The 22,359-nt window shown below is 39.1% G+C and overlaps 1 protein-coding gene across 1 annotated transcript in view; it reads right to left on the minus strand.

The window, feature by feature from the left end:
- Positions 1-22,359, minus strand: part of plxna4 (plexin A4) — a 659,145-nt gene that overhangs the window by 249,887 nt on the left and 386,899 nt on the right. Inside the window, 1 exon segment of the mRNA XM_055154191.1 lies at positions 21,870-21,970. Coding sequence (XP_055010166.1) covers positions 21,870-21,970 — 101 coding nt within the window.

Raw genomic sequence — 22,359 nt, forward strand, 5'->3', positions numbered from 1 at the left:
CTGTCCTGTCTTGGAAAAATGTATAAAGTGTGTGCTGAGGGGTTTTACAGACTTAAAACAGATATAATAATTGTAAAATATAAAGTTGACTACTTTGCGGATTTCATCTACCACGGGTTATTTTGCTTTTTCCTCTTATAAGAACACACATTTCTGTCAGATAGAGAAACTTGCTGTAACAATATACTTAGTTTGTTGCTATATCGATTATTGCTTCAGCCAATATTGTGATACTGATACTTTTGTCGTATATTCTGTCCTTTTTTTGCAGTAGGAGGAAGGTGCCACTTTAGTCTGGTGACAGTTCGGAGCTCCATGGCACCTCCTGCGCTGCTCCGTTCCATCCCGATGACCCTGTCACTTCCTGGGCTTGTTCCCTTCCCTCAGACCCCCCAGCGCCCAGGGACGCGGAGGAGGAGAGCGGGGGGAGAGCAGCGAGCCGTACCCCCGGGACAGACACCTTCCCCTGGGCACACACTTCACACAGCTCCCTGATGTGACGGGCTCCACATCAAACAGACATCTGCATTTCAATGATTTAACTATTTGAATAATTTTGGTTATCAGAAAGTTTGGATTTTGGGTTGAATACTGTTCTGTTCTTGGGCAATTTTTTGGATGGTGAAATTGTAGTGAAAAGAAGAGAAATATATATATTTTTTTTATCATGTTTCAGATTATTTAAAAACAGACTCTTTGCTCGCAGGTTTGACTCCTGGATGAACTCTTATTCAGCTTTCTTACACAGATTGTTATAGATGCTACAGCTGATAACTAGAGGTGTGACGCTAACTAAAAGCACAGCTCTGTCTGAACCCGTTACTAAAGACTTAGACTATAACAGGTGAGCTGTGAGTTAGTTACTCGCTCACATCGACACTGGTAAACACTGTAAACCTTTTTCACAATGGCTGGAAGTGCCCCGCTTTAGGTTTCAAGAACTTCCTTTTAATGGTTTTCTATGACAAAATATCTGTGGAAATGTCTCCCAGCTTCATAAATCTGCCCCATCACCAAATCTTCAACCAACAAGATCGACAAAGGACATATTCTGTCCATGAAGAATTTATCCACAACTATCAAGGTAAGAAAGACGAAAACGTAAAGGTGAACAACGACGACGCGTTAGTGAACTACTCCTGAGCAAAACTAACATTATGGAAATGAATAAAACATGAGTAACTTGTGAACTCTGACTGATTCTACAATTAAAGTTAAAAATCTATTTCATGTTGTTGATATTAGCATAGACAGAGAGATTTGTGCAGTTTAAATACTAGACATTTCTAGCATGCATAACGTTAGTTTTGCTGAGGATTAGTTAAGTAATGCGTCGTCGTTGTTCACCTTCAAGTTTTCGTTTTTCTTACCTTGATAGTTGTCGAAAAAATTCTTCATGGAAAAACGTTAATCCTTTGTCGACTTTGTTGGTTGAAGATTTGCTGATGGCTGCTAATAATCATAAATAATTACCAGAGTTCCTTTCTCTTTTTTCTCTACTCTTTTTTTTTCTCACAAAATTTCACAACTTTTCCATGAATTTTTCATGACGTTAAGTGAATTTTCCATGACTTTACAGCACCTACATGTGTAGAATTTATCAGATTTCTAGGGCTAAATATGAAATGTTAACTCTTTCCACTCACCTTATGGTTTGATATTATATATATATATATATTTTTTTTAATGAAAATACTGTCAGTGCATTTATTGTCGTCTCTTTTAAACAAACAGCGCATACACTCAGAAATAATCATAATAGTCTAATGATAACTTAACAGAACGCTGTAGTTGAGTGAAAGAGATACTAAAATTCCATGACTTTCCCAAAACTTTCATTGAATTTCCAGAGTTCCATGACCTTTTGAGGCCTGGAAAACAACATTTTCAATTTCCATAATCGTGGGAACCCTGAAATACAAACTCATGATGTTTCTACTGAAAGAAATTGTAACACAAACATATAATATAATGTAATATGCAGACATGAAAACCATATAAAATTGGTGATCATAATGTTGTGCTTGATGTAAACTCAAGAACTCCTCTGAGCCGACGTGATGCTGAGAGTTACAAGCAGTTTTCTGACAGAGGAAACTTTTGCTATTAACGCCTTCCCTGACTCTCGATGTTTCAAAGCAATTACAGCTCCCACCAACAGGAGGCCAACCGGACACTGTTTACATGCTAATTGTTGTGCTGCCATTTAATTAGACGTAGTGTGGCATAGTCCGGTAATAAGCCCACAGAGGTAACACGAGGCTCTGAATACAGCAACGGAAAGAGACACGAAGGCAAAAATATCCAATATATCTGCCAATTAGCTGTTCTTTCTGAAAAGGTTAAACATTTGGCAACATCACGGATCTCTGCAGCATACAAAACAAGTGGAGGCTGGGTTTTACTTTTTGGACTCTTTCTCGGAGTTTCTTTTAACTTTAATAAGGTAACATTGCTCCGTGGTTGTTGTTTTTTCATCTTTTTAAGACCATCTCGTCCGCCCTCAGAAACAGCATCGCAGAGACAAAAATCTGACAAAAAGGGAAGTTTAAGGAAACTTTTTAAAGTAAGGGGGCAGCAGTAAGTAACGTGATAGAGTCAACAGAAGTAGGTTAAAACTTGGGTGCACTATGTAACTTTCCACAATTAATGGGCCTATATTACGTTATTTTCTGATTTATATTACAATTCCATCGAAAACATGCCTGGAGTTGTGTTTTGTTTCACTCTCACATGTTTAACACACAAACCCTGCATATTTAGATGTCGTTCTCTGACAACGGATCATTTTCAGTTCCACCTTGTGATGTCATGTGGTAATACAGAAAAGTGCTCCACTGTGTTTTTAAACCCCAAGCACCTTCACCTAGAATCATCTGGATAATTTCAGTCCTGGATCAAAAAAATAAAATAAATAAATAAATGATTTGCTAGTCTCTACTGAACTAAAGGTAAAATGTAGCTGTTAACTTGAAAACTACCACTTCATGACATCACAAGGTGGAGCATTTTGAGTTTTGGAGATGTAGACCAGGATTACTCAAATATCCATGCATCCATTTTGTTCCACTTGTCCAGGGCTGGGTCCTGGGGGAAGCAGTCTAAGCAGGGACTCCCAGACTTCCTTCACCCCAGACACTTCCTCCAGCTCTTCCAGGGGCACCCCAAGGCGTTCCCAGGCCAGTTCAGAAACATAGTCCCTCCAGCGTGTCCTGAGTCTTCCTCAAAGCCTCCTTTCAGTGGGACATGCCCGGAAAACCCCGAGGAAGGCGCTCAGGAGGCATCAGGAACAGATGCCCGGGCCTCCTCAGCTGCTCCTCTCGACGTGGAGGAGCAGCGGCTCTACTCCGAGCTCCTCCCGTGTGACTGAGCTCCTCACCCTATCTCTAAGGGAGCGCCCAGCCACCCTGCGGAGGAAACTCATTTTGATCGCTTGTATCCGTGATCTCGTCCTTTCGGTCACTACCCAAAGCTCATGACCAGAGGTGAGAGGAGGAACGTAGATTGAGCAGTAAATTTACTACATTTAAATATATAGATCAAAGAAATTACTCAAACATGTGGGAATGAAGCTAAATGTTTTTGAGCAGGTAACAACATTATAACACGACATTATCTTACATGAATCAACTTTGTGTCATACAGGACCTTTAAACCTATTTATCTCCATGGAGACAAGCAGATGACACCACTAGACAAATCCACAGTGTAGATCTATGGAGAGGAGAAACCCATAATGCCATATTGCCATACTGTGGAAGCAATAACATCGCCATAGAGACAAGCATGTAGCATAAAAGTTACATAGTGAACCTTTATTTTATTTTTTTTTAGACTGATCAGAGCAGGTTGAGCATGAAGAAGTGGAGCTATTTGGAGATCAGAGAGAGACAGCACCAGAAAATAAAGGATTACTCACAGTTTTTGAGGTAACAACATTATAAATAGCTGGAAAGAATCAATGTTCTACCTTCTAATCTGGGTAATTTGTGAGGAGGATAAATGATTGCCGTTTTAGTCCTTTTTCACTCTGCGCAAAGAGCGGGAGATGTCAAAGCAGTCATTAACGTGAAGAAAGTGAAGAAAGTGAAGAAAGAAGAAGAAAACCAGCCCCGTCTCTGGCTCAGATTTTACAGATTTTTATCCTCCATCGCGGTGCCAAACTCGATGCCATTCACTCTGTAAATAAACCGCTTCAGATATGATGCCAATCTGTCTGTACGCCACTCAGGACAGCGCCATGGCAACCTGCTGTACCCCCTCGTGAGTGACAGCTGACACACTAACGCTAGTCAGGCTAACAGATCCTTAGCACAGATAAACACCGCTCCTCCTGGATCATTAATATCAAACGATGTGGGTAAAAGTGGACAAAAACATAGCTGCGTTTCATCTTATTTTGGCATTTTTTTGACAAGCAGATGAGCTTAAAGTTACACTGTGTAGCTTTTCTGATGGGAGGGTCTGCTTACAGTTTTGTCTCCAAGGTGATGTGATTGCTTTACTTAGAATATTTCACAGTATGGTATGAAACTTTACTATCTCTAATGATGGAAACCAGCAGGAGATGCCACCAGACCAAGACACTGGCCAGATGGTGGCCCACTTTAAAGGTGCAGTGTGTAACTTTTTTGGTGAAGAGTTTGGCACTGTGGAGATGCTTTTGCGTTGCCTGGAATAATCAGCAGTAATCAGCAGCTTATCTATTCTGCATTTATTAATTTGAGATGTTTTAACTGCAAGAGAAATACCTCAAAAACAAAGCATTCTTAACGGTAAAGTATAGCTCTGCGTCGACTCAACGCACACCGCCGCCGTCGCCTCGTCTCCGTCGTTTTTGATTTATGGGGTCTGCGTCCAGGTCTATGCGCCGCAAAGTAATTCACCGCCACAACACTAGGGGGCTAGAATATATGTCCATTCATATATACGATCTATGCGTACGACCTGCAGACGTATAATCTCTGAAAAGTTGAACATGAACCATCTCCGACGCGACAGAAGCACAGAACAGACTCACCATCAGCAGAACACCCCTCTGTCACAGAAAGAACACTCATATTCCACTGAGTCGTGTCCTTTAGTCCGACAGAAGCTGAACAGCATCAGGGCACAAGGAGCGAGCTGTTTTTTTCAGCGCTAATACTCTATGCAAATGAGCCATGTGGTTTTAAGTTTTGTTTCTGTAAAATGTAAACAAATATGCGTAAAGCTGCATTAAACACATTATTACCCAATGTATATGGAAAGAAAGGAAAGCGGAGTACAGGAAATGCATTGCTTATTTTCTGTGTCGCTTCCCCTGCGTCGTTTTGACACATCGTTAGAAAATTTCAGAAGTGCACATCGATCGACGCAAACGCTTCGTGTAGGGAGTTCACGTCGACACAGACAATTTGACACTGGACCGTGAATTGGACTTTTACTGTGAGCGGGGTCGCCTCTGCGTAGATGTGACCGGTAACTGTCAGCTGTTTGTCTCCATGTAGAAAAGTTACATAGTGCAGCTTTAAAGAGCGGATAACAACGCCAAGCAACAATATGAAAAACTGGTGGAGAGCACGAGAGAGGAAGTGCTTTTGAACGCTAAAGTCTTGACACTGCGTTCATACACCAGTGTACTCTAGAGGCAACGCGGGCTTATTGTCTTGCCCAAGGACACAGCAACAATACGCACAGGTGGGAATAAGGATCACACTCTCAACCTCTGGATCAGTGGGCAAACGCACTTCAGGATAACTAGCATTACAAAGTAAGCCAAAGATACGGTAAGGGAGTTTCATTTGAAAAGTAATTGCTGTGGACAGTAATACAAAATGCTTCATAAAAAACTTAAAGGTTGTATGGAGGATTTTTTTTTTTGTTTCAAGTTGTCAGTGATAGATTATAGAGGTGCAGTAGCCTTGTAATTATGATGACCAAAAAAAAGAGAATAAAAATTCATCAACTCTGGACGTGGTGGGGCTAAACATTTGCCAATAGATAACGACACTGCCTCGTTATCTGTGAGCTGACAGGCTGTCAATCAATCTCCCTACGTTTCTAGCGTAACTGACTTGCCTGCGCGCCGCCGTTACGTGGTTTACGTACGACTGTCACGCAGTCCACAGACGCAAGACGCACAGACGCTGTTTACTCCACCAACGCAACAGTTCTTAGCAGATTTTTTGACCTATATCTTCCTCGCAGTTAGCACAAAGTTTGTTGCAATGGCGACAAGAATCCAGGAGCAGTTCGCCGCAAAAGAAAGTCCGTTTTTGAGGTCGCTGAAAGAAGAAGACAAGGGAAAAAGCAGCGAAGCCAAACTAAGGTGATTCTTGATAGATTCATTCCAGCGATGGCGCGACTGAAGCAGACGCAGAGTCTAAAGACTGACGCACTGGTCCACAAATTACTCCTGGACAGGAAACTTCTGCTTATTATGAAAACGTACTTTATTTCCAAGAGTTAGACAAACGTTTTTCAGGACACGAAAGCGATATCCTATGTCTGAAAACGTAATTTTCAAGGCAAAGAAAGAGTCCGCTTGCTGCTGCGTGTTGTAGCTAGTTCATTCGCACTGAATCTCTGCGCACTCTTCTCTGCACCCCTTTCCTGCTCCTGTCCCCGCTGCCCGTTCCGCTCTTCCCCCGCTCCTCACTTCTCCGTCTTGCCTAACACGTTAGTTGTTTACAACATGTGCAGCACCGGCTGTAAACAAACCTGTTTCTGGCGTAAAGAGGAGGCGGGAGGAGGTGTTTCTACGTAGGAGCTGTGGGGGAGGGGGGGGTGGTTTCACACATGCGCAACATTTGAAAAAGGACAAACAGTCGCTGGATTTCTCGTTCCTTGGAAAATCCTCTATACAACCTTTAAGATAAACGTGCATCTACAGTTTAAAAAGTATAACATGAATAGAAAAGAGAGCGAATTAAAGACTTTTAATTGTCATATACACAGTTAAACAGAATCAATTTCAGCTTGGATCTGAACATTTGCAGAGTAGAGACCCTGTGTCATGTTGAGAAAGACAGTTTCAGATATTGGTGCATAAAACCGAAATCCTTCTTCCGAGATGATTCATGTGACACGGACATGGCAGAAACATGCTTCGGCGCTAAATCATGGAGAAATTTAGAGACAGAAGATGAGCTGAGACGAAAGACTTGCAAATCCAGAATGATACAACGCTGTATTTTTTCAACCACGATCGTCCAGTCAGATCCTTTTTTATTTAGTGACCCACGTGAAGTGAAGGAGCTCATTTGTCATTTTGAACAAAGTCAGATTTCCCTCACCTCAGATTATTTTAAATCCGCAATGTTTTCCTTTCTTTTTTTTCATCATAAGCAGCCGTATTTGTTTTGATACTGAACTGAACTGAGGGAGATTCACCAGTGACCAAACTCACATCTTCGTGAAGTAATGACAGGGTTTCCTACAGGTTTCTTCAAGTTTAATTCAAGTATCTTTAAGACCTTTTTAAGATCATTTATCTAAAAACTTAATACATATTTCACAGAGCTTCTCATTTATTTCTCAAACAAAGGAATCTGGGGAGTAGAGAGACTCGGTAACATAAAACCAACGTTAAAAAACAACAAAACGGCGCTAGTCAAACTTCATGTTCTGCTGAGATTTTTGTTGATTTTACGTCCTACTTTGCTTGTTGCTTTTGGTGCTGTAGCGCAGATCTTCAGTGACATTTTCAGAGGATTTTGACCCAGGGCTGCGTTCCGTTCTCAAATACTGGTTCCGCCGCTCTTTATTTAGGCGATGTTATTTAACCAAATAATGACGGTTGATACGAATGTAACGATATCCAAATCTCGCTATACTTTTGTGATATTTTGAAGAGACTAATATAATTGTAGGTGGAACACTTTTTTGCTTTTGGTGTGAATTATTTCCATCATAATCCCAAGAATTCAAGTAAAAACATATTTCTTCATGTTGTCTGCACTGAAATGAATCATGGGATATGTAGTTTCCAATGTTCATAAGCTGTTACTACTATAAAACCATGAATTAAGCAAAGGAACTTGTAATTCAATATATTGTGACAGCCCACGATATTATTGAGACTTTTGACGATACGATATCACGATATTTCGGTTATTGTTACATCCCTAGTGGTTGACAAATTACATTTTTGAGGAGAAATGCGATACTGAGAAGTTACACACAGATATAAAAAATTCAAGACGTTTCAAGTATTTTTAAGGCATTATTTCCAAATTCATAAATTCAATGCTTTTAAGACTTTTTAAGACACTGTAGGAACCCCTGTATTAGAAGTAGAAGTGTGTATTCTGGATCCCAAGCAAACAAAAGGCCCATAACCCATTGAAGTACAGTGTAAACATTGCCAACTAATGTAAGATCTCCACACTAGAGTTGTCAAAATGATTGAAAATCAGATACTAATCGATGCTAAAACTAGGATAGAAACTAGATATTAATTTGAGCAGGTATCAATTCTAAAAAAAAGTCACATTCACAGGGTAGAAATAAACCTTTTCTGAAGCTTTACAACAATTTTGAGCTGTATTAGAACAAGAATAGGAGCACATAGACTATAATACACTAGGGATGTAACGATATCCAAATCTCTCGGTATGATATCACAATATTAATCTCACAGTACGATATTTATTGTGATATATTGAAGAGGCTACTATAATTGTAGATAGGGCATTTTTTTTGCTTTTAAAATACCTTGACAAGATTTTGGTGTGAATTATTTTCATCATAATCCCAAGAATTCAAGTAAAAAACATATTTCTTCATGTTATCTGCACTGAAATGAATCATGGGAGATGTAGTTTCCTATGTTTATAAACAAAGGAAAGGAACTTGTAATTTGATATATTGTCACAGCCAATGATATTATTGAGACTTCTGACGATACGATATCACGATATTTCGGTTATTGTTACATCCCTAGTGGTTGACAAATTAAACTTTAGAGAAGAAATGCGATAAGGAGAAGTTACAAACTACACAAATGTTAAGACTCGGATATAAAAATTCAAGACTTTTTCAAGCCTTTATTATTTCCAAATTCATAAATTCAATGCTTTTAACACTTTTTAAGACATTATAGGAACCCTGTATTCTAGAAGTGTGTATTCTGGATCCCAAACAAACAACAAAATAAACAAGCAAAAGGCCCATAACCCATTGAAGTACAGTGTAAACATTGCCAACTAATGTAAGATCTCCACACTAGAGTTGTCAAAATGATCGAAAATCAGATACTAATCAATGCTAAAACTAGGAACAAAACTAGATATTAATTTGAGCAGGTATCAATACTAAAAAAGTCACATTCACAGGATAGAAATAAACCTTTTCTGAAGCTTTACAACAATTTTGAGCTGTATTAGAACAAGTATAGGAGCACATGTAGCTCGCCAAAGAATTTCTGAATTATATGTATTGTGTTTAATAATTAAAATCTGATTAATTACCATTGCAAAAGTGTCATTTTAATTCCTAACTTGTGCACTAATAAATGGATAATGGTTTATGTTTAATAGGTATCTAACTGTACCCCATCTAAAGCTTACCACAGCTCTTCTACGTTCACTAAAATGAGTAGCTCTCTGGCATTTTCGCTTTATAAAGTTAGTTCACCAGAGGAAAAAGGTTGGAGACACCTGGTGTAAACATTGCCAACTAACGCAAGATCTCCACCTAGAGTTGTCAGAATGATCGAAAATCAGATACTAAAACTAGGATCGGAACTAGCAGGTATCGGTACTAAAGAAGCCACATTCACAGGACAAAAATAAACCGTTCCTGAACAGCTTTAGACTGATCTTGAGCTGTATCAGAACAAGTATAAGAGCACATAGACTAGTACACGCCCATGGACCATTGAAGGATTACACAAATATAAGACCACATTTTATTTTTTTTATTATTTATTTATTTATTTATTTCGGTCACAGGTATATTTTGACATTAATTCATAAACAGTCATATTTAACATATACAGACCGAAAAGGTGCAGGCTGAAGCTTAAGCTTATTATGCCTTTACCCTTTATTCCTTTGTCAGAGCTTCATCTTGACACCAGTTCATCTTCATAAATACAGCAGGAAGAAACAAGCTAATCAGTAACAGAACAACAAAGTTCTACAGCACAAACTAAGTCTCATATTTCATGTATCTGTCCAGAGTTAAACATTTAAACTTCTTTATGAAGTGAAAGAAAGTGGTGCACAATTTTAGGTTTTCTGTACAGTTGTTCCAGAGCTCCACCCCTTTAACAGATTTACAAAATTTCATAATGTTTGTTCTGTTTTTCTTTTTAATAACACGGTCGTGCCTCTGAGCTCATATCGGCTCTTTCGGATTTTGAACATGTTCTGTAACGATTTCGACAGGAGATTGTTGTTTACTTTGAACATGATTTTAAGAGTGTAAAGGTCGACTAAATCGTAAAATTTCAGCGTTTGAAGGTTTATAAATAATGCATTGGTTGGTTCGTTATAAGTTGATAATGTGATTGCTCTTATTGCCTTTTTTTGTAGGGTAAAGATTGGCTTTGTATTCGTCTTATATGTATTGCCCCAAATCTCAATACCGTAGGTTATGTAGGGCATTACCAGCGAGTTATATATAATAAAAAGACTGTTTTTATCTAGGGTATATCTATATTTATATATAATTGCGATCACTTTGGATAGTTTGTTCCTAATTGTATTTATGTGTGATTTCCAGTTTAACATGGGAATATAAAAGAAAGTACCACGATTTAATGCTGAAAATCACATTCTATTGTCTAAATAAAGTCTGTTTTTATTATATCGGAATCAGTATTGAGCGTCAAGTCTCTTCCTTCGTATTGAAATGTTCGTATCATAACAACCCCACTCCACACACGGACATATGATCGCAGTGATTATATTTAGTGCGAAGTGGTGAGTGTTTTTTTTTTTTTTGAAGGACAATGACTTTAAGCCAACACAGGTGCACAGTCTGCTCCTGTTGGTTTCCTGGCTGTAATATTGATCGGCCTCCTCCCGGTCCCCCGGTATGTTCTCTAACAGCTCCTCTCAGCAATCTATAGAGTAAATAAAGGTAATGGTCATACAGAGACGAGCCCGTGTGTGTGTGTGTGTGTGTGTGTGGTTGTGTATACGAGGCTGCAGTTTGCCCTGAGAGAAGAGGTGATTTCAAGGTTGATTGGAAAACCGAAACTATCCCAAACAACAATTTAAAAAGAGCTGTGTTGTTATTTATTGCTTTACCCGAGCATTAAAGCCGCGTACTTGATTTCCAAACTGCGAAAGAAGGAAGTAGGTATTTAAACTTGTTCCCATAGCTCTCACAAGCCTTTTGGTACATAACTAGCATTCACGTTCACAGTGTTTTTATTTATTTTGGCAGATTTAGAACAGCTTTCTCGGGCGGAAAAGTGAAACAGAGTGAACCGGCCTCGCACAGCCAATCAGCGCTCATACCGAAGAATCATACAGTGGCTCTTTCTTACAGGTTTAGACTTCGACAAACTTTAATGATCCACAAGCGAAATAACTTGGACGAATATAAACGGTAGTAATACAATCTAAAGAAGCAGCAAAAAAGATAGAAAGAGAGTCGTGTCAAATAAGGCATAATTGTAGAAATGTTGCTCAAAAGTTCGCCGATCAAAACTTTTAGCTGCCCTAATTTATCCAGTTATTTATTGCAGTTCAAGTCGTGCAAGTCCAACGAAGAGCTTGAAATGATACAAAAGTAAGAACTGAACAGACAGAGGTTAAAAAACAAATATAAAACAACAAAACACAAGTCCAAGCTCTGCCAAAACTACCTCAGGAAAAAGAACAAGATGGTAAAACTTGAAAACATGGAGCGTCCAGCAGCACAGTGTCCAGACTTAAACCCCATCGAGCTGGTTTGGGATGAACTTGACAGAAGAGTGATAGACAAGAAAACTACAAGTGTCACACATTTATGGGAACTTCTGCAACAGACTTGGGAAGAACTTTGTGAAGAATATTTGATTTCTGTTATAAAAAGAACGAGCCACGAGTGTGTTCAGCTGTTATATCTGCCAAAGGTGGACACTTTCATGAATCAAAAGTTTAGAATACGCTTTTGGTCAACAGTAAACAGTAAAAAAAAAATGGAAAAAGTGTGGTGTTCTAAAACTTTTGACCGGTAGTGTATGTAATTTATCTTCCACGTACATCTCGGTTTAACATTGACTCACAAAAACTGCATTTACACCATGATCTTCCCTTGGCGCACCACTGGCACCATTATCTAAACTGTGGCTCTAACCGCTGTCTGCTGGCCTTTATAGTCTCACCACACTTGTTTTATAAACCTCATCCTCCAGAAGCAGAGTCAAAGGGCTCGAACACTCAAAGATCAGACTACGTTTTTATTTTGAAATCATACTACGTTGACTTTTCATGTCCCCCCGGGCTCATATTATTGATGGTAAATAAACTTCTCCTGCTTAAGACGTCCAGTTGGTCTCCAGACTTTTAATTTCGCCCTTTCTTGGACAAGGCGAGGAGAAAATTTCAGTTTGTCGACTGGACAAAAGTTAGTTTTGTCCAGTCGACTTTTGTCCAGCCGACAAACTGAATTTTCTACCTGGACGAGTGAGGGATTCTTCACACTTTCTTGGACAAGCTGAAAACTTCGACAACGGTGTGTATGTACAAGTAAATCAAAGTAAGGAAGGAAAACCATGCAAAAATGAAACTTTGCTCTGGATAACATGTTTTGCAATCAGACGACGATATGATTAACAGTGTGTTTTTGTCAATAAGTTCTGTCTTTACGTTACATTTTCGTAGGAGATTATAAATAGACTTATTTAAGGAGCCCCAAAAAACCCCAGAACACACAAGTAGGGTAGCTTTAAGAGCAAACGGTAAAAGAATTATAGCCTCCTTAAAGAAAGTCAGGAAGTTAAAAGTTGAAAAAAAAAAAATTATGATGTAACAGTGTCCAAATCATGAATAACTTTTGTAATGCCTTTTGTTAAGAAATGTGTCAATCCCACAATTGTCCAAGGTTTATGGAGTTTAAAAACACAGTGGAGCACTTCCTGTATATCAGAAGTTGGAAGTTGGACTTGGAGTGTTTTCCATTTGGGAGAAGAACACAGCCTAAATACGGAGGGTTTGTGTGTGAATAAAACAAAACACAACTCCAGGTCTGTTTGTGACGAGGAAACAAACAGAAAATAGCGTAATATGGGCCCTTTAACATTTTTTAAACTGCTTTAAAGAGCGTACAATCCTTCAAAATGACTCCGTTTTGATCACAATGCAACCGTCCCTTTTCAAATTAACGCTATTTTTCCACAATTGACCTAACACGCTTTCCATTAAATCTACAAGGACCACACGACTCTTGAGACTCCACTTACGAGCAATTAAAGCATCATTTCCTATGTATGTTTTTGATCCAGCTAATTATCCTAAAATCACTCTGGCGGAGTTGACCTACAAGCAAATCGCTGGCATTTTTACACCTTTTATTTATAGCAAGCGCGCGAGACCGCAGTTGTTAATTTGTGGGGCATCTGGCCGTCCTCCAAAACCTTAAAGCGTTAAAAGCACAGGTCTAAAACGGAGGCTGCCCGATGGCGAAGGTGACACGGGATAGTTTAAGTTACGGCGAGACCTTGTTAAGAATTCACAAGCGCCGGGAGAGGGGGGCTGGCCCAGGGGGTGGATCGCGACGAAGGGCAAAATGGCGGTCGATGAATCACGTTTGGGTTGAGTTTTTACGATTTTGTTTGTGCGCCGGGGTGTACGCTAACCTTTACAAACCGGGAGTCTGGCTTAGTGACTGCCTGGAAGTCTGGATTCTGGAAATATCTCCGAGAATCCTTTGGGAAATCCTGCTCTCTGGCCAATGGTGGAAGAACTACTCAAAAAAAACGGTATTATGCTTCAAATGAACGGATTTTAATAAAGATTTGGGCTGAATTTCGATCAAATTTCAAGCTGTTTGCTCAAATTATAAACTTTTCAGCAGGTCTCAGACAATAATAATAAAAAAAATACTTTACTTTTCATTTCTGTTAACAATGTAGTGAAGTAGAAAGTACAGACACCTTCTCTCAAATGTAGTGAAGTAAAAGTTAAAAGTATCCACTAAAAAATGTACTTGAACGTAAAGGACAGATTTGCATTTAAGTTTAGTACTTCACCACTTTTACTTCAGTCCTGTCCCATCACTATTTCTGGCCATTTAATCTCTCTGGGGGATTTAAAGGTGCTGTAAAAGATTTAAAAACGTGAACTGTACAGCTGCAAGATTAATTTTACTTTAATACTTTGGAAATAAATCAGGTCCAGGTCCTGTAAAAATCTTAAAATCTGTCCATTGGCATTTTTCAAGCTGTGTAATTTGTCTATTAATTGAAAGGTTATGTAACTGATCCCTGTTGACCCCATTAGTATAGTTCGGTTGTGTCCTTAGGCAAGACACTTTGCTTCCTTTGCCTGGATGAATAATGACTGTGTGAGACCTTAGGCACAGGATGGCTGCCAGAACTTTATTGAAAAAAATAAAAATAAAAATAACAAACTACTGGACAGATCTGGGATGATAGAAGTACAGAACTACCAATGTTACTGATGAATACACGAGGAGGTGGAGTGTTTTGAAAGCATTTTAGAAACATGCATATATTTTATTTTCTTTCTTTTTTCCTGCAGATAATTTACTTCCTATTGATATTATGAACTGATTTTATTTATCCATGCCTGGGACTGACACTCTGGCCACAGCTGGGCCCGGTCCAGCAGAAGTAAACAACAAGGCCAAAAATTCAAGTTAATGCATCTGATATAAAAATGTATTCAACAGATACATATGTACTCTAGTTTATGAAACTGTTTACCTTTTTTCTGTACCATTTTTAGTTCTAAAGTTACATACGTTTTAAACAGACCATGTATGAAACATGGAACAAAAATTATTTCCCAAATTTCAAAGACCTGAAAATCATGTAAATAAATGGATGTATTTCATCATATCTTGTGTTATTCCATCTTTGAACTGTTGATGAAGGTACATGATTAAAAAACTAAATACAATTATTTAAAATGATAAAAATTTGCTTGGAAGGACTGACATATTTTAAAGAAATTGTTTCCTTTCATTTTGAAGTAATATTAAAGTATTCGGAAGAAAAAAGTTGACAAATTATGCAAAATCATGCACCTTCTACTTGTTTGCACAATTTTCCCTCCGTTACTTTTCCCTCCGTTACCATGACCTTTCTTAATAAAAAATCTCATTACTCAAAAAGTAAGAGGTTTTTCAACCTAAACTTGTACCATATGGTAGAAAAACTATATGAAGCAAATATTCAAACCAGTTTGTTAAGGATATGTAAGTGAGAACCAAGAGTTATCACTGTTTGGATTTATTGCCCAAAAAGTGCTGCATATTTCATTCCCTCCGTTACCGACATGAGTTTTAATATTTTTTTGTCAACAACTTGAAAGAATATCACAGGTTTAACTTTACCCTGTTGGAGTGTAACTCTTTCCTACATTCTGATACCTTAATTATTTCAATAGTCCCTCTAGTTTCTGAATAAGAGCTATTTGAATGTCAAAAATCTGCCCCTGTTTCACTTCGTAGAAACCGTCTGACCTCGCAGTGTTAGAATTCGTTTGCTCGACAGTAGGCGGGTACTTTTTATCATTTAACCAATCGCTGCTATTTGGTTATCACGTATGTAATGCGCCGCTAACGGGGATAACTGGTATATTAAGCTTTTCCCAAATCCCGTAGGAAGAAGGACAATAACGTCTTTCCCCTTGATGAAAATCACCAAACATTCTCTTTGTTCCGGCTTTAAATCCTCCTCAATTTTGGGAATCGTTGACAACACTGAATATATGGCTCTTCGCTGATTGGCTGGTGCCTGAACTCGCACTTTGGGTTTTTTTTGCAAACCGTCTATTGTATTTTGATTCCTGACCTAGTCGCTGGAGAGAAATGAAATTGAGCGGAGGCACTAGGTGGCGCCAGCCTGGCTATGACATCACAAGATTGAACAGAACATTTTGAGATTTGGAGATGTAGACAGACTAATAATAAAGGATTACTCAAACTAGGGATGGGCATTCTATGAAATTTTCTTAATCGATCGTCGGAAGAATTAATGATCGATTATCGATTAATAATTAACGTTTTTATATTAAAATGATCATCATTATTATTACTATCTGCACTACTAATCTGCATAAATAAATTCAACTTTACGACATATAAACCGTAACGACTCTAGAGCCACATCAGCCCGTTTGACATTATAATGTGTTTAATTCAGTTTTGCGCAACTCTCACAGAAACAAAACTTAAAACCGCATGGCTAATTTGCATAAACTAAGCGAAGATAAAACTACAGCTCTTGTGTCGCTGATGTGGTTAATTTCTGTCGGATTAAAAGACATGACTCAGTGGAATACAGGTTAGAGTGACTATATTTGCGTTTGTCAAAACCAGGACATCGTACGGCGGGTGGGAGGTGGGGACTCGTCATCGACATTGTGCGACTCTCACCTGGTAAAACTTTTTCCCACTGGACACAGAAACATATGTGCTGCTTTGTTACACTGTGCACATGGACTCACACTTGTCCTGAACGCAACAGAAAGATTGGAATTTCTTGCACAAATCATCGTTAAATACTCATTTGTGCTTCTGTACGCTGCAGACTGACCGACTGTTTGTGTCTCGCTCCTTCTGATGCAGAGAGACACATGTACGGACCCTGTTTGATCACGCTACGCACAGCAACCTACATTCGGTTTGTCGATTAAAATTTACGTAATCAATGAAATTCTTAATGATCAATTATCGATTGCATATTAATCATGCCCATCCCTAACTTAAACACGTGTGAATGAAACAAAAACACAACTCCAGGTCTGTTTTTGATGAGGTATTATGACTTTATGACATGGATTAAAGCTAGATTAAAGAGTCGATTTTGTGTAATATAGGACATTTAACAAATACTAATGCATATATTGTTGGGTCACTTCTTGCATGACCAGATTTAATAACCTCTGGGTGTCATTTGAATCCTTACGCCTCTTTATTTGTGTCTCCCCTTAACCCTCTCTCCACTTCCAACAGCACGTCCTTCTTACCTATAGCATCTTTACCCCGGCCATGTCTCACCAGAGCCTTTAGGGACCACAGTGCTAAAAGTGCTCTATCTCTCTCACGTACACACACACACACACACACACACACACTCCACCCAGGGGCTAGCACCAACATAAGAAACCAATTTTCAATTTACAGTGAAGTCTAGTGCCCCCAGCAAGAACTATCTCCCAATGCAATCTGGAGGAAGAAAGACTTGACAGCAGTCGAGTTTTGTGTATTAGAGCGCTGATGGGCCAGTGCGAAAAGATACAGACAGATTTGTGGGCAAAAATTGGCAAGGGAAACCCCAGCTGAGCAAAAGGTGATAGGTGATTAAATATTAATATTGGCTTATGTTGATATAAGAGCGCCTCAAGCCAAAAAAAAAAAAAAAAAAACTGCAGATATTAAATTGTGAAGTCCATTTTTTTTTTTTTTTTTTTCGAGTGGGCCCCATCTATTTTCTGGCACTTGTTACCTGCGTCTACTCTCTCACCAGGGTTCGGTGTCTAAGGCAGTAAACAATCCCACTGGTTACGGTTTGGTAATGGAGCTAAGAGGGGAGCTGGACGCGAGCCGAGGCCCAACAAGGCAACCCGACACTGGGATGAAGTTGGCACAGTAAGGCCCCCCTCTGGTCCCTCACCTCCAGGACTGGCAGCTTGGGTTTAATGATGTCTATGTCTCCTTTACATGTAGGAGTTTTGAGGATAGTGTACAGTTTGTTCAAATATAAAAAGAAAGAAGTATTTTTTGTGCATAAAACAAAAAAAAAATAGGCTGTGTATTTGCAAATGAATGCCTCACCTCACTATGGAATGATCTACAGCACAGGTGTCAAACATAAGGCCCGGGGGCCAGATCCGGCCCTCCAAGACCTTTAATCTGGCCCTCAGCTGATTTTCTACTAAAATATTGTAATTATATTTTCTATAAAAATCTTGTTAATTTTCTGTGGTGTTTATCACAGCAGCGTCTCCAGCGTCTCTGTACGTGGCCCCTCCCACCAGAGCAGCACAAATGAAGACTTGTCTCTTTCCAAACGCTCTTAAAGGACGATCGTTTTGACTGTTGACCGTGACACCCTCATCAGAAAAATGTCCAAAATGAGAAAAGTGGAGCCGAGTGCAGGATTTTCCAAGAAAAATTGACGTATTCCTATTTACATACAAGTTCATGTTAAAACTTTGTGTTGAAATTGTATTTTTCTTAAAGTTTCCGGTTGTTCATAATATTATAATATTTTGTGAAAGAGTTCATCTGTTAAAAAAGATTTCTGTAATAGATTTGTGTTTCTCTGCACAAATATTTAAACCTATTGTTATTTTTGGGGTTTATATGCTGTGAGTTTCTGATCCGGCCCCTTTGAGATCAAAGTAGGTTGGATACGGCCCCCGGACCAAAATGAGTTTGACACCCCTGATCTACAGTATGATATTAAACAGCTCTACCTTACATTTATTAATTTACAGGTGATTTTATAGCTCAAGAACACCTTGAAAAACAGGCATTTGGTCTACATGAAGATAGAAAAGTTTAATACCAACAACAAAAGTTACACAATACACCTTTAGCTGGTATCTCTACACAGCAAAAACAAGAGGGTAAAAATTTTAGAGTAAAATATTTCAGAGTTGTTTTTAACACCATTATTTTAACAATTTGAAAGTTAAATGGGGGTTTGAGTTGGGGTTATTTGTCAGAGTTAATGTGGCTGAGGTTAATTCAACTTTTCTTAGTGTTAATTTGGCTCCTCCCATTCACCACTTCAAACTCTTGTGAGAGAAGAGCAGTTTGAACCAGTTTTGTTCATAATTTCATCTTAAATGAACTAAAATAAAGTAAAAATAAAATAAAACGCCTCTGTGTGTTGTTTGGCTAAATCAGAATAACTCTTAAAACATTAATATAACTCTTGATTTCGGGGTTAAGCGGGAACTGTGGTCCAGTGTTACTTAAAGGTTGTATAGAGGATTTTTTTAAGGGAAGAGAAATACAGCGACAGTCCTTGTGCGCATTCAGAATTACTGTTGAAGTTTCCTGTCTAGAAGTAATTCAGCGACCGACGCGTCAGTTTTTAGACCCTTCGTCTGCTTCGGTCGCGCCATCGCTTTACGAGATCTCCAAGAATCACCTCAGTTTGGCATTGCTCCTTTTCCTCTTCTCTTCTTCTTTCAGCGACCTCAAAAACGGACTTTCTTTTGCGGCGAACCGGTCGTGGATTCTCGTCCGCCGTCGCGACAAACTTTGTGCGAAATGCGAGGAAGCGACAGTTCGAAAAAGCCTCTAAGAACCGCTGCGTAAACCCCGTAATCCCCGCGCTCTGATGAATCAGTTATACTAGGGAGTTTGATTGACAACCTAACAGCCAATAGAAAATGAGGGAGCCTCGTTTTCTATTGGCTGATGTTTATCTGGCCTCAACACGTCCACAGTTGAGTTTTTTTTTTGTTATCATAATTACAAAGCTGCTGCGTCTCTGTAATGGTATTTTAATCTTTGACAGTTTGAAACAAAAAACTCAAAAGACTCATGTAAACGCTGAGAAAATGTTAAAGTTGATTCTGTGAGAGTCAATTTTAACACTCCCCTTTTTGCCGTGTACAACAAACCTTATCAAACTCATCATTTTTAATTCAGCAAGTTCCCAAACACTTTTCTAACACTGTCATTTTCCAAGATGGCATGGTGTAGATATTTGCTCGTTAATCTAAAAGCTGGTGGTTCCATGGTGGTTCTTTAACTACTAATGCAAGACACTAGACCCTAGACCTGCCTTAGCCTGATTCATCACCTCGCAGTATTAGGATTCGTTCGCTCGATGGTAGGCGGGTAGTTTTTTTATTTAACCAGTCGCTGCTGTTTGGTTGTGACGTATGTAATGCGCCAAAGGAAGAAGGGCAATAACGTCTTTCCCCTTGATAAAATTCACCAAACATTCTCTTTGTTCCGGCTTTAAATCCTCGATCTCGGGAATCGTTGCCAACACAGAATGCCTGTCTTCGTCTACATCCATCTCGACCGCTTCGGGACCCAGACAGGCGCTTGAGTTTGACATCATGGCTTCACAATTCTTCGCTGATTGGCCAGTGCGCGGTCTACAACTTTTTTGCAAATCGTCTAGTGTATTCCGATTCCTGACCTAGTCGCTGGAGAGAAATGAAACTGAGCGGAGGCACTAGGGGACTAGACCTGCCTTGCCTTTATTGTCCATGTTGGTGTGTGAATGTGAGTGAATGTTGTCTTTATCTAAAATAGTTTCTATATTATTGCGAACAGGGTCGTCAAAAGTATACAAAAATCAGATACGAATCGATACTAAAACTAGAATTGAAATTAGATATTCGTTTAAGCAGGTATCAATACTAAAAAAGTCGCGGAAATGAACCTTTGCTCAAGGTTTAGAATGATCTTGAGATGGATCAGAACAAATATAAGAGCACATAGACTAGTACCACTGAGGGATACACAAATATAAAACCATCTTGTACTACAAAAGAAAGTACTATTATTTAATACTGAAAATCACATTCTGTTTTCTAAAGGAGACCTGGGCATTGTACAGCTCCTGGGCCACATTTGGTTGACTTTGACCGGCTCATTTAAGCTCATTTGGAATTACCGTATTTTCCGGGCTATTAGGCGCAACTGGATTATAAGGCGCACTGTCATTAAATGGTCTATTTTCAAACTTTTTTCACAAATAAACCGCACCAGACTTTAAAGGAAACACAAGAGTTCGATCGGTCAGTGGGACTTTGTTTGTGGCGTTCACAGTGACTCTGGGCTTTGTTCAGTTGTGTCTAGAAGTGGCACATTGGACTCGCTTTTTCGGTTCGTTCCTCCGTTCCGTTCCTCGTCGGCGTGGAGCGATGAGTGTGGCTGCGGGTGTTTTTCGCTGCGCGTTCTCTGTCTGCTCCGTGTGTGTTTGCGTGCGCTGCGGGTGGTGCGGCTTTGTAGTTTACTGAAGTCGTGCTGGGACACCCGAGTGGATTCGTGTACGGGGCGCTCTGAATTGCGGGGCGCGGTCGTTTTTTTGATGGGGTTAGAGGCTTAAGAGCTCGTCTAATAGCCCGGAAAATACGGTACAAAATAATTTTACCTCATGCACGGACTAAAAGTGCATAGCTTTTATTTTAGAGGTGTTTTTTAAATGACATTTTTTTGTAAGAGCCTCACTTTTTCATTGCTTAATCACAACATAAACTCTTACCAGCTTTTTATAAAGAAATACAATGAATATTTTGAAGAATTGAGTTCAGCATTTTGGTCCAGTCCTCTCAGTATTTTCTGTTTTTTCATGTGGCCCTGTGGGAAAAATAACGGCCCACCCCTGGTCTTTTTGTTATCATTGTGGTTTCCGAATCAGTATTGAGTATCGAGTTTATATACAATATTCCCTTCGAATCAAAATCAAAACCGTGACCATTTACAATTTGCTTTAGAACTAGGACAAATGTTTTCTTCCTTTCGCAGAATAGTCAGCATCTGTGTAACCTCGCTGTTCTGAGTTCGGAGTTGTGAATTGCCGTTCTAACAAAGGCCTATTGATAGACCACATTCACGTCTATTCCCGTGGGGACCGCATGACCTTCTAGCTTTTTGATAGGGAGCGCGAACACGGCTTTCCAATACACTGCAGAGACGATGATTTGAAGCACTTGTATGAAGTCGGCGTATAGGTCGATACGGGTCTGAAAGAGGGGTCTGAAGAGGGTTATATCTGTACTTACATGTTATGGAGCACACACCAGCCACAGTGGGGGTCCCCGGAGCCCAAACACTCACTGCAGGTGGAGTACTGACCACACGCTTCCACTGGTACTCTGGACAACTGCAAAGAGAAGAGGAACAATAACACATGGATTATTATAGCAGATAGAGAACAGTGACTTAACATACTGTGAGAGATGTCTGTGTAATTCATAGCAAAATATAGTTTAAATTGTAACCGGACCAAAAAAATTACAGTATATATTTCACTGCTCATCCAAGTGTATCGTTCGTTCATTTTTCAAAATAAAACCAAAAATAAGAAAATGAAAAAAACAACTATTTTCTTCATTATTTGTCTCCAAAACCAAAATGAATAAATGGTTTTGTTTTTGGATTTATTTATTTATATATATATTTTTTTCAGTTTTCAATTTTGTGTTTAAATGAATAATGGAAAAAAAATGGATAACGTGAGTTAAACTGCGCCGCATACGGACTAAACCAGGA

This window comes from Boleophthalmus pectinirostris, unplaced genomic scaffold (genome assembly GCF_026225935.1).
Source record: "Boleophthalmus pectinirostris isolate CB_2022bp ecotype Guang Dong unplaced genomic scaffold, ASM2622593v1 HiC_scaffold_18, whole genome shotgun sequence".
NCBI classification, from domain to species: Eukaryota; Metazoa; Chordata; class Actinopteri; order Gobiiformes; family Gobiidae; genus Boleophthalmus; species Boleophthalmus pectinirostris.